Consider the following 13,587-nt stretch of genomic DNA (forward strand, 5'->3'; position numbering starts at 1 on the left):
AGACTCATCAGACCAGGCAACATTTTTCCAGTCTTAAACTGTCCAATTTTGGTGAGCTTGTGCAAATTGTAGCATCTTTTTCCTATTTGTAGTGGAGATGAGTGGTACTCGGTGGGCTCTTCTGCTGTTGTAGCCCATTCGCCTCTAGGTTGTGCGTGTTGTGGCTTCACAAATGCTTTGCTGCATACCTCGGTTGTAACGAGTGGTTATTTCAGTCAATGTTGCTCTTCTATCAGCTTGAATCAGTCGGCCCATTCTCCTCTGACCTCTAGCATCAACAAGGCATTTTCGCCCACAGGACTGCCGCATACTGGATGTTTTCCCTTTTCACACCATTCTTTGTAAACCCTAGAAATGGTTGTGCGTGAAAATCCCAGAAACAGAGCAGATTGTGAAATACTCAGACCGGCCCGTCTGGCACCAACAACCATGCCACGCTCAAAATTGCTTAAATCACCTTTCTTTACCATTCTGACAGTCAGTTTGGAGTTCAGGAGATTGTCTTGACCGGGACCACACCCCTAAATGCATTGCAGCAACTGCCATGTGATTGGTTGATTAGATCATTGCATTAATGAGAAATAGAACAGGTGTTCCTAATCATCCTTTAGGTGTGTGTATAGGCGTAATAGTGTAGTATCCTCTTACTAATCTGCACCTCCACCTGTACATGTGCAAAAACAATCGCTCAGGTGAACACCAACATATCCGATATGCAATGTGCTCACCAGATTGTCGTGCTGCTTAATCACAAACAGCATATGAGCATAAATAATCATCGGTCGGGATGTTCCGGGGAGACCCCTCTGCTTTCCTCTCAGATCTCGGTATGGATGACTTTTCCCTCAAAGAGAAGATGGTAATAGTACATAGTGCAGTATCCTTCAAACAGGTTGCTCCACCTTGTGAGTAAACACAGCAATCGCAGCACCTCACTTTACGTGTGTTCACATCCGTGTATCATTGATTGCATACACCGAGTGCTCCGCTGCCCTTAGCAAGCAACCAAATAAATCTGCACCTTCACTGTGTGAACCAACACCAGTTTCACACACTTGCGCTCACCCGATTCATGGGCTGCTCAGTCATAAACAGCATACAGCGCTATTGCGTGTTTCCTTGCTTGGTTCTCATCTGTTATCAGGAATTGGCATCAGTCCTCAAACTAAGCACACGCTCCCATAGCGCAATAAAAGACTTTAATAGGACGATAAAATAGTGATATCACACTCGCATGTTCCACAGATAAAACAGCATATCAATAAAACTGCAGCGTCCTGGGTTAGCCTCGTATCCTGCGTCTGTGTGCCGTCCTGTAGCTCTGCCCAACATGTTTCGCTCATCAGGGGCTACTCTGCTGTAACTAAACACTGAGCGGAGGCAGAGAAGCGAGGAGGGAGACAGCGCTGGAATGCATGGAGCTGGTGAGTGAGCCGCTGCCAGCACATGCTACTGGGGGAACCTACACCTGGCTACCCCTACTGGGGGCACCTACATCAGGCTACCTATACTGGGGGCACCTATACCTGGCTACCCATACTGGGGGAACCTACACCTGGCTACCCATACTGGGGGCACCTACACCTGGCTACCCATACTGGGGGCACCTACACCTGGCTACCCATACTGGGGGCACCTACACCTGGCTACCCATACTGGGGGCACCTACACCTGGCTACCCATACTGGGGGCACCTACACCTGGCTACCTATACTGGGGGCACCTACACCTGGCTACCCATACTGGGGGCACCTACACCTGGCTACCCATACTGGGGGCACCTACACCTGGCTACCTATACTGGGGGCACCTACACCTGGCTATCCATACTGGGGGCACCTACACCTGGCTACCCATACTGGGGGCACCTACACCTGGCTATCCATACTGGGGGCACCTACACCTGGCTACCTGTACTGGGGGCACCTACACCTGGCTACCCATACTGGGGGCACCTACACCTGGCTACCCATACTGGGGGCACCTACACCTGGCTACCCATACTGGGGGCACCTACACCTGGCTACCTATACTGGGGGCACCTACACCTGGCTACCTATACTGGGGACACCTACACCTGGCTACCTATACTGGGGGCACCTACACCTGGCTACCTATACTGGGGGCACCTACACCTGGCTACCTATACTGGGGGCACCTACACCTGGCTACCTATACTGGGGACACCTACACCTGGCTACCCATACTGGGGGCACCTACACCTGGCTACCCATACTGGGGGCACCTACACCTGGCTACCTATACTGGGGGCACCTACACCTCAGAATCAGAAACTTTATTTCGCCAAGTGCGACCGAGGTCGTACCCGGAATTGGTTGTGGTTCACATGGCAGTGGCAATAGAGCAAGACAGAGATTGGCAATAGACAATTACAGTAATAAAAGCAAGACAGGCAAGTAACACACAGGTTTAACAGTCGTTATTGTACAATATGCAGTTAGCTTATAAGCAAGCAAAGTCCTCAGGGTGTGGATTTGTGCTGCTCAAGGGATGAGTGACATCACTCAGCCCTTGAGTCGAGGTCTTCCCAGAAGTGCACCAGGGTGACAGCTTTCTGGGTTGTTAGCCGACCCGGGCTCCAGTGTGCCTCGGCCAGGTGAATTTGTACTGAATGTGGCTAGAGTACCCCCAAGGGGCTGGAGTTTAGCAGGAGGGCTGCTTAGGGGGAAAAGGTGTCCCTAGGCCTGTTAGTTTTTGGGCGGATGGTCCTGTAGCGTCGGCCCGATGGAAGGAGCTTAAGGAAGTGGCAGCCTGGGTGGGACGGGTCCTGGGAGATCCTGTTTTCCCTTGTTTTCCCTTGTTTTCATTCTAGTGGTATAGAGGAGGTCCAAAGGTGGCAGAGGAGAGCCGATGGTTCTTTCCGCTGAGCTAATAACTCTTTGAAGCTTATACTTGTCTCTGGCGGTTGCTCTTGCATACCACACGATAATGGCGGAGCAGAGTGTCGCTTCAATAGTGACATTGTACAAGCTGGACAGCAGCTCCTGTGGCATGCCGAATTTTTTCAATTGGCACAGGAAAAATAGTCTCTGCTGAGCCTTCTTCTGAATTTTGGAGGTGTTCTGCCCCCACCTTAGGTCGCTAGTTAGGGTTGTACCCAGGAACCTAACGCTAGAGACCCTGGAGGCTTCTATCTCGTTGATAAAGACTGTTTGTGTTGTGGGGGGGGTCTCCTGAAGTCCAAGATCAGTTCCACTGTTTTGGTTTCTTACCACAATGAAGACACATTCACGTATTAATAGAATTTTATTGCACTGGCAACGCGTTTCGTGTGTGCATACCCACTTCCTCAGGCCGAATAGCAGTGCCTAATAGTGCTTGTAGCCACATATGAGGCGCCTCATATGTGGCTACAAGCACTATTAGGCATTGCTATTTGGCCTGAGGAAGTGGGTATGCACCCACGAAACGCTTTGCCAGTGCAATAACATTCTATTAATACGTGAATTTATCTTCATTGAGGTAAGCCACCTCACTTTTTTCATTTTGTTTGTCACGCATTTTATCTTTTCTGGGCGCCTCTTTCCCCTTTATCCTGGGCCTTCCCTCTCCTTTTGGAGGGGGATCCTCCCTCTTTGACCATTTTAGGTCATTTGAGGTTTGCTTTTTCCCAAGAGTGCGACCATCACCAGCTCCGTCTGGTCACCCGAGTGGAGGCGGGGTTATACATCTCCACCTGCTTCTAGTGGGCGGCTGCCCTTCTGCAACCCACCTGTGTGAGTATAATACATCCGCATACTTTACATGCTTCTGGTACTGGGACATACTGCACCATATGGGCTCCTGTTGTCCCTGAGTTTTCTTTTTACAGGCAATTTTTATTGTCACTACTTTTTGTTCATTTTAAGAGTATTCCGTATAATCCACTCTTTCCATCCATTATGTGGTTATTATTAGTATTTATCTGTTATACATATGTTGTGTGTCACAGAGATCTGAGCATTTGGCGTGGTGTGTCACGACTCCAAAAAGGTTGGGAACCACTGGTATAGGTGTTAAAGGGGAACTCTAACCTAAACAAACATACTGTCATTAAGTTACATCAGTTATGTTAATTAAAATAGACAATATAATCTCTTACCCACCCTGTTTTAAAAGAACAGGCAAATGTTTGTGATTTCATGGGGCAGCTACCTTTTTGGTTGGAAGGAGGTGACAAGGAGCAGGAGACAGTTCCAACTGTCCTGTGTCCTGATCACCCCTCCCGGCTGCACGCGCTAGGCTTCAAATCTCAAATTCAAAATTTAAAAAATAAAAAAATTGCACCAAAACAGCAGAACAACATCATCAGAAATCCCATCATGCTTTGCACAGCATCAGGGGAAAAATGCCCGGGCAGATCTCTTCTGTGCAGCTAAAAATGAGGCTTGTATAAGAAAAACAAAGTTCTGATGCTGTGAAACGCCAAGTCTTTTCCGTGCTGCTGAGTAGATTTGTAGTCTGGAGGTTCACCTTAAAGTGTTAGATTAAACTAGAGAACATTTCCTCCAGGATAAAACTCCCAAGAAAAATGTAATGACTTTGAGGTTAGAATGTGGTTAAAGAAACACATAGAAAAGGATTTTGTTTGTACATAAAATATATCATTTATTTAAGAAAATGTAAGTTCCTCTTGCTTGTCTGCAGCTGATGAAATACATCGATAAGCTGACTCAGGACATGAGGGAGGCCGGAAACCTGGAGGGGATCGTGCTGACCGGACTGACTAAGGACGGGGTGGACCTGATGGAGACGTATGTGGACCGGACGGGAGATGTGCAGACAGCCAGCTATTGCATGTTACAGGTAAGGCAGTGCACGCCGCACGGCAGGGGGAGGGGATTGTGCTGACCACACTCCAGTATGTACAGTATAAGCTGTTACTCTGTGCCTGTACTGATAGTAAACTAGCTGCAGAGTGTGCTCATCTCTGCTACCTCCAGTATGTACAGTGTAAGCTGTTACTCTGTGCCTGTACTCATAGTAAACTAGCTGCACTGTGTGCTGATCTCTGCTACCTCCAGTATGTACAGTATAAGCTGTTACTCTGTGTCTGTACTGATAGTAAACTAGCTGCAGTGTGTGCTGATCTCTGCTGCCTCCAGTATGTACAGTATAAGCTGTTACTCTGTGCCTGTACTGATAGTAAACTAGCTGCAGTGTGTGCTGATCTCTGCTACCTCCAGTATGTACAGTATAAGCTGTCACTCTGTGCCTGTACTGATAGTAAACTAGCTGCAGTGTGTGCTGATCTCTGCTACCTCCAGTATGTACAGTATAAGCTGTTACTCTGTGCCTGTACTGATAGTAAACTAGCTGTAGTGTGTGCTGATCTCTGCTACCTCCAGTATGTACAGTATAAGCTGTTACTGCCTGTACTGATAGTAAACTAGCTGCAGTGTGTACTGTCTCCTGTGACTAAGGCTACACCAGTATGGCAGTGCTGTAGCTCCTATGTCCATGCTGTCATTGGCTATTCAGATATGTCACTTAGGCCTATGTTGCATTAGGGCTACTCTAATATGACAGCAATGTTATTGCTGTAATAGGCTGCTATGTCAGCTCTGCTGCTGCTGTGTCTGTGATATCTGAGGCTATACGAATGTACAGTTATATGAGACCATATAGCTTATTTTCCATGGGCCAGAGAGCTGCACTGATGATCTCTGTGTGTCTGTGTATTGGAACTGACAGAGGAGAAGGCGTATCTGATATTTGCGGTCACAGAATTGGCGCACAGTCTGCCGCGATGCGGTACAGGCTGCTTCCTGTGTGAGGTGCGTTGTGATTGCTGCGCTCACCTCTCTCTCTCTGTGCCGTTTTCTCCGCAGGGCTCCCCGGACGTGCTGAAGGATGAGAGAGTCCAGTACTGGATAGAGAACTACAGGAACCTTCTGGATGCCTGGAGGTTTTGGCACAAGAGGGCGGAGTTTGATATTCACCGGAGTAAGCTGGATCCGAGCTCGAAGCCTCTGGCGCAGGTGAGCTTTCCGGACAGGAATCCGTGCTGTACACACTACAGTAAAAGGCTGTATTTTCCTGAACGCAAATTCACATAGTGAACGCAACAGATGCTACTAATAGGATTAGTTACACTGTCAATCAGAGCGCAAACGCAAAATCCTGAAATGTAGCCGGTTTCCGCAAATGTATAGCAATCGTGCCGCAAATTGGAGGCAATGGAAGCGTATAGTAAAGGCTACTAGACTGGTTGCCGCATGCAGAACGCCAAACCGCCTGTCCCATGGGTTTTGTTCCGCCCAGACACCTGCTGTTCGGTCTGACGCAGATCAGAGTCCAGCAGAAGTGCGGGTTTGCAAAAAAAAAAAAAAATCAATAGGAATCCTCCTAAAACAGGGACATTTTTAAGTGGTCCATGGTGGATCAATGAGAATCCTCCCTGTTGCTAGGTTTCTTACAATCCAATAGGGACCCCCATGCTTCTGCCAGGCTCCAATCGGTTTTGGGACGAGCAGCAGACGGATGGCAATGCAAATGGAGCGGAAGCAAAGCAGCAGCTTTGTGAACGACGCGGAGCTGACTCCGTGCAACCTGAGTGCATGCGCTGATCGTGCTGTTTCTGCATCCGCAGCATCAGCTGGGCCTTTCCAGAGAAATCGCCAGTCCTGATCAGATCATTTCTACAGATATCGTGTATCTGAGCAAGGTGCCCAATGTCATTACACGTTTTAGAGCACGATTGTATTCTCAATCAGATGGAGTATTCAGTATTGTATGCAAACAAAGAAGCTGGTTGGCTCGATCCATCCTGAAGGATCGCATTATCGATTTTTATTTTTATTTATTTTTTTTCCCCTTACAGAACTGATCGATCAGCATGGGGGATTGTTTCACAGATCCTCTTGCAGTTGGTTTCAGTACGGGGATCATTTGGATTGTTTAATGCTGCAGATTGATCTTTTTATCTGAATGATACTATGAAAAGAATCTGATCGTTTCCTAAACATCACGCCTGTTAATGGCTCCGGTTTCCACTGAGAAATGCGTTGCGATTTGATTGCATTTCTGCTATTTTCCCTGCAGCAATCGTGCTTTAATTCTGATGCAATCCAGCGGTTGTACAGACTCGATTGCAATGCGTTTGTGATTTTACAATCGGAGAAAATAACGGGCGGAAAATATTTTGAATTGCCAAATCACAGAAAAATTGCATAGCGGCGAGATTGCTCTGCGATTTATGTGCGTTCCTATACTTTATACAGCCAATCACATAAATGCAGCAGGCATGTCGATTGCGATCTGGGAAATATCGCGTTGCAAGCGCGGTGCATTAATGGAAATATCCCTGCGCGGTTTCCTTTAAAGTGTCACTAGCACTTTACGATCCGATCACAAATCACACTCAGTGGAAAGCAGCCCTTACAGACATACCCGTGTTTCGGTATTTCCGCCGCTCAGGAGATCTGCGTATCGCATGTTAGCTGCCTCGCGTGTTCAGAAACGTCACATGACCTCTGATCTCTTCCAGGTGTTCGTGAGCTGTAACTTCTGTGGCAAGTCCATCTCCTACAGCTGCTCCTCCACCCCTCACCAGGGCCGCAGCTTCAGCCAGTACGGGGTCAGCGGCTCGCCAACCAAGTCAAAGTTCACCAGCTGCCCTGGGTGCCGCAAGCCCCTCCCCCGATGTGCGCTGTGCCTCATAAACATGGGAAATCCAGTGTCCAGCAGTCCAGGTGAGGCTCCACCCCTTCTGTGCGCCACCTGTACCATGCAGTCCAGGTGAGGCCCCGCCCCTTCTGTGCACCACATGTACCATGCAGTCCAGGTGAGGCTCCACCCCTTCTGTGCACCACATGCACCATGCAGTCCAGGTGAGGCTCCGCCCCTTCTGTGCACCACATGCACCATGCAGTCCAGGTGAGGCTCCACCCCTTCTGTGCACCACATGTAGTCCAGGTGAGGCCCCGCCCCTTCTGTGCACCACATGTACCATGCAGTCCAGGTGAGGCTCCACCCCTTCTGTGCACCACATGCACCATGCAGTCCAGGTGAGGCTCCGCCCCTTCTGTGCACCACATGCACCATGCAGTCCAGGTGAGGCTCCACCCCTTCTGTGCACCACATGTAGTCCAGGTGAGGCCCCGCCCCTTCTGTGCACCACATGTACCATGCAGTCCAGGTGAGGCCCCACCCTTTCTGTGCACTACATGTACCATGCAGTCCAGGTGAGGCTCCACCCCTTCTGTGCACCACTCGCACCATGCAGTCCAGGTGAGGCTCCTCCCCTTCTGCGCGCCAAATGCACCATGCAGTCCAGGTGAGGCTCCTCCCCTTCTGCGCGCCAAATGCACCATGCAGTCCAGGTGAGACTCCGTCCCTTCTGTGCACCACATGTACCATGCAGTCCAGGTGAGGCTCCACCCCTTCTGTGCACCACATGCACCATGCAGTCCAGGTGAGGCCCCGCCCCTTCTGTGCGCCAAATGCACCATGCAGTCCAGGTGAGGCCCCGCCCCTTCTGTGCACCAAATGCACCATGCAGTCCAGGTGAGACTCCGCCCCTTCTGTGCACCACATGTACCATGCAGTCCAGGTGAGGCTCCGCCCCTTCTGTGCACCACTCGTACCATGCAGTCCAGGTGAGGCCCCGCCCCTTCTGTGCACCACATGTACCATGCAGTCCAGGTGAGGCCCCGCCCCTTCTGTGCACCACTCGTACCATGCAATCCATGTGAGGCTCCGCCCCTTCTGTGCACCACTCGTACCATGCAATCCATGTGAGGCTCCGCCCCTTCTGTGCACCACTCGTACCATGCAATCCATGTGAGGCTCCGCCCCTTCTGTGCACCACATGTAGTCCAGGTGAGGCCCCGCCCCTTCTGTGCACCACTCGTACCATGCAATCCATGTGAGGCTCCGCCCCTTCTGTGCACCACTCGTACCATGCAATCCATGTGAGGCTCCGCCCCTTCTGTGCACCACTCGTACCATGCAATCCATGTGAGGCTCCGCCCCTTCTGTGCACCACATGTACCATGCAGTCCAGGTGAGGCTCCGCCCCTTCTGTGCACCACTCGTACCATGCAGTCCAGGTGAGGCCCCGCCCCTTCTGTGCACCACATGTACCATGCAATCCATGTGAGGCCCCGCCCCTTCTGTGCACCACATGTACCATGCAGTCCAGGTGAGGCCCCGCCCCTTCTGTGCACCACACCAACACTTTTCTGACCCCAGGAGGACATTGTGCTGCTGATTTCTCTTTTATTTTCTCACTGATTAGGAAGAGATAGGCTCCTCCCCTTCTCACACTTGAAGTGCTGAGGATATCAGCCATGGTTAGAAATCACTCTGTCTGTTTCTCTCAGTATTGACTCATCTATACAGCACACGAGGGACATTAGAGTCTGCAGAACTTTCACTACTACATATTTTTTAAAGGACACTTGAAGTGATCGGAATATGGAGGCTACCATATTTATTTTCTTTGAAACAATGTAGATTGCCTGGCAGCCCTGCTGATCCTCTGTCTCAAATACTATTAGCCATACACCCTGAAAAAGCATGCAGCAGATCAGGTGTTCTGACTGAAGTGTGACTGGATTAGCTGCAGGCCAGTTTCGGGTGTGATTCAGACACTACTGCAGCCTTATGCTGGGAATACACGGTTCGTTTTTGCCTTCGTTTAAACCTTCGTTTCGATTGTGCCTTTTGTCCTTTTCGATCCCGAAATAATCAGTCATACGGTTAATATCACCACCCACGGTTTAGTTTTTTTTTCCGATTCTGATGGTTTCGTTTTTCCAATGATCGAAGGCTGCAAAGAAACGAAACGAAAATCCCTTTTTACAGGGACGGACTAGCATAAACGAATATATAATCGATCTGAACAGCCATCAAGCCTACCAATGGCTCGATTAGATGGATAAAGAGAGATAATATCAAACATGTTCGATCACTAGTCGTTCGTTTTTGGGGTCTATTAATCGAAACTATAATGAGATTATGACTATTTTCACATACGTTTTCAACACTCGATTCGTTTACCGAACGAATCGAAGGTTTAAACGAAGGCAAAAACGAACCGTGTATTCCCAGCATTAGAGATCAGCAGGGCTGCCAGGCAACTGGTATTGTTTAACAGGAAATAAATATGGCAGCCTCCATATCCCTTTTGCTTCAGGTTTCCTTTAAAGTGATTCTATGGTGTTGTTCTGTTTTTCCTGAAATAATTCCTTGTTGGGTGGATTTTCGCAGTCACCCACTTCAGTTAATATCAAATGATTTGTCTAATGGAATCTCCTCATTTCAGGGTCCTCGAAGTCTGACGAGAAGGTGGATCTCAGTAAGGAGAAGAAAGTCGCCCAGTTCAATAACTGGTTCACCTGGTGCCATAACTGCCGGCATGGCGGCCATGCTGGTCACATGATGAGCTGGTTCAGGTGAGCGGGGCTGCAGTGACGTGTGCTGCAGTGTGGTGATATGTCTGACAGATGGCGCTCTCACCAATGCAGTATACTTGTTTTTACTGGCATGCTACTCCTATTCTTTACTGTAAACCCCGACCCCGCCTGCTCCTCAAAGTGAACCTCCAGATTAAAAATCTACTCAGCGGCACTGAAAAGGCTTGGAGTTTCCTTAACAGTTTCACAGCATCAGAACTTTATTTTTCTTACCCAAACCTCATTTTTAGCTAAGCTCCACCTATCAAAGAAATTTGCCCAGGCATTTTTCCCCTGATGCTGTGCAAAGCATGATGGGATTGCTGATGATTATCTCGTTGCCTAGCAACTGGGAGGGGGTGATCAAGACACAGGACAGTTGGAACTGTGTCTCATGCTCCATGTCACCTCCTTTCAACCAAAAAGATGGCTGCCCCCATGACAAAGATGAAATTAAACATTTGCCTGGTCTTTTAAAACATGGCGGGTAAGAGATTATATTACCCATCTATTTTAATTAACATAACTAATGTAACAGAGAGATTCTTTATATTTGCCTGTTCTGGGAGGCTGGACCAGCTTCTCCATCCACCGGCAATGCTGCAATGCCGACATCCTCTTCGGAGTTCCGATCACATGATATGACGTAACCGGGGAAGGTGTCAGCGATGCAGCACCACCTGCTGATGGAAGAGGGGTGATGAAAGATACTCATCCATTACCCCTGCCCCACCACCGGATGGCACTGCAACACTGACACCATCCCCTGGGTTCCGATTACATACCATATCATGTGATCAGAACTCTGAAGAGAATGCTGATAGATGGGAAAAACTGATCCAGCCTCCCGGAACAGGTAAGTATAAAGAAGATCTCTGCGACCGCTGCCAGAGACAAAAACCCCTCTCAGCCCTGCAGCACACCTATAAATTTGCTGGATGAGGAGGGGGCGTACTGGGGGTCTCTATTGCAGCTGATGCCTCCCCTCACGCTTTCTCCATTGCTGAAACATCGGGGGGGGGGGGGGGGTCGGCTAGGGACTGAACTCTGCAGGCAGGATGCATTGTGCGGCATCTAACTGCAAAGTAGTCCTCTAAGATTACACTTCAGGTAATGTAGGCAACCTGCAGGGAGAAATGTGAGTACTTCTCTAGGTGGAGGAAAGTGTCTGGATAATTCAGCCGCTTTTCCCGCTCCAACTTTCTTCGCCGTTCCTTCGCCGGGTCCTGCCAAAAACCGACCACAAGCGCTTGACGGTGGCTCAAGAATGCACTGACAAGGACCCAGTCTGGCTTCCGTGGGAGAAGCTGAGCCTGAGCAGGTTCATGCTACTGCGCAGCTGCTGCTCGGGGGTCCCAGCGCTGGAGAACGGGGGACGCCTCTGGAGGAACAGGGGTGGGTGCGTTAAAGGGAACCTGAATTGACACGGATATGGAGGTTTCCTTTTAAACCATACCAGTTGCCTGGCAATCCTGCTGATCTCTTTGGCTGCAGTAGTGGCTGAATCACACACCTGAAACAAGCATGCAGCTAATCCAGTCTGACTTCAGTCAGAGCACCTGATCTGCATGCTTGTTGAGGGGCTGTGGCTGAAAGTATTAGAGACACAGGATCAGCAGGAGAGTCAGGCAACTGGTATTTTAAAAGGAAAATTCCATATCCTTCTCAGTTTAGGTTCCCTTTAAGTATCTAAATTCAGCGTATGAAAACCTCACAAGTACCGGGGCCTTTTTTTTCCCCCCCTCCAGTGTTCAGCAGGGATCACTGATGTATTTGATTTGTGACCAGTAACATTAAGTGAAACATTTGTACTATTATTGTATTATTATAATTACTGTATCATTCATTTCTCTGGCATGATGTTTTCTTGCGATTTGCAGGGATCACACGGAGTGCCCGGTGTCGGCGTGTTCCTGTAAGTGTATGCAGCTGGACACCACCGGGAATCTAATACCTGCCGAGAACGTTCAGCCATAATCACTCCAGGACTTCTCCAGCCGGAGCAGCGGACGGCAGAGCGGCTCTGAGCTCCTCCCCACAATCACAACGGAGCTGTGGACTGCAGAGAGGCTCTGAGCTCCTCCCCTGGCTTCTAGCCCCTCCCCCACAAACACAATGGAGCAGTGGACTGCAGAGATGCTCTGAGGCCCCCCTTCCAGAGAGCAGTGTGGCTCCAGACACCTCCCCCATACAGCAGAGCAGCTCCAGGCCCCTCCCCTTGGACAGCAGAGTGGCTCCAGGCTCCTCCCCACAATCCTCACAATGAGGCTGCGAATTGCAGAGAAGGCTCTGAACCCCTTACTCTGCCCCCCCCCCCCCCCCCGTTCCTGGACAGCAGAGCGACGCTGAGCCCCTCTCTCACAATAATTGGAGCTGAGAACAGCAGTGTGGCTCCAGGCCTCTCCCCTGGGACAGCAGAGTGGCTCCAGGCCCCTCCCTATACAGCAGAGTAGTTCCAGGCCCCTTCTCATACAATAGAGCAGCTCCAGGCTCCTCCCCATACAGCAGAGTAGTTCCAAGCCCCTCCTCATACAATAGAGCAGCTCCAGGCCCCTCCCCTGGGACAGCAGAGTAGCTCCAGGCTCCTCCCCTACAATCAACGCATCAGAGCTTTGCCCCTCCTCCTGGACAGCAGAGCGGCTCTGAGCCCCTGCCCCACAATGTTGCTGCACAGGAGTGACAGCAGTGGCCTCTTATGTGCTCCGCCCCTGCCGCTACATGGATAGCGGAACCGACCACGTTTTATTGCCACTAGATTCTGGATATGAAGGTTTTGTATTCTTTACAGTGTGGACTGCAAACAGTGTTGAACACATTTTAGTGTAAAAATGTTACAAAAATTAAAGTGTTTGATTATACCTGATCCGCTCTCTGTGCTGCCCTTGTAGCCTCTGCCATATGCCTGATCTCCTGGGAAGCGGGCCAGGCAGCGTGACTATGGTTTCAATTCATCAGAGGATGGGGGGGGGGGGATAGTCAGGAAAATACCACATTTTGTATTTTATTTGCTAATTTATCAATTCTTCAATTGACAAAAACCTGTTGGGTAACAGCAGAGCGGAGTGGAGTGTCTTTGCAGTGTTATAAGATGTTCTGTGCAATGCCCTCAGTAAAAGGAATCCCCAACATCCCTTTAGAATGTACATGTTTGTTATACTGCCTCTGCTTGCCCTGAATCTGTCCATCT

At 49.6% G+C, this 13,587-nt stretch overlaps 1 protein-coding gene across 2 annotated transcripts in view; it reads left to right on the forward strand.

Moving 5' to 3' along the window:
- The window catches only part of MIOS (meiosis regulator for oocyte development), a 34,470-nt gene extending 21,207 nt beyond the window's left edge, over positions 1 to 13,263 (forward strand). For both annotated transcript variants that reach the window (XM_068235074.1, XM_068235073.1), the window contains exons 7-11: positions 4,648 to 4,806; positions 5,832 to 5,981; positions 7,490 to 7,694; positions 10,271 to 10,400; positions 12,281 to 13,263. In XM_068235074.1, the coding sequence (XP_068091175.1) occupies positions 4,648 to 4,806; positions 5,832 to 5,981; positions 7,490 to 7,694; positions 10,271 to 10,400; positions 12,281 to 12,377 (741 nt within the window). In that variant the 3' untranslated portion in view covers positions 12,378 to 13,263. The remainder of the gene's footprint in view (positions 1 to 4,647; positions 4,807 to 5,831; positions 5,982 to 7,489; positions 7,695 to 10,270; positions 10,401 to 12,280) is intronic.
- Positions 13,264 to 13,587: the final 324 nt, after the last annotated feature.

Source organism: Hyperolius riggenbachi, chromosome 5 (genome assembly GCF_040937935.1).
Source record: "Hyperolius riggenbachi isolate aHypRig1 chromosome 5, aHypRig1.pri, whole genome shotgun sequence".
NCBI lineage: Eukaryota > Metazoa > Chordata > Amphibia > Anura > Hyperoliidae > Hyperolius > Hyperolius riggenbachi.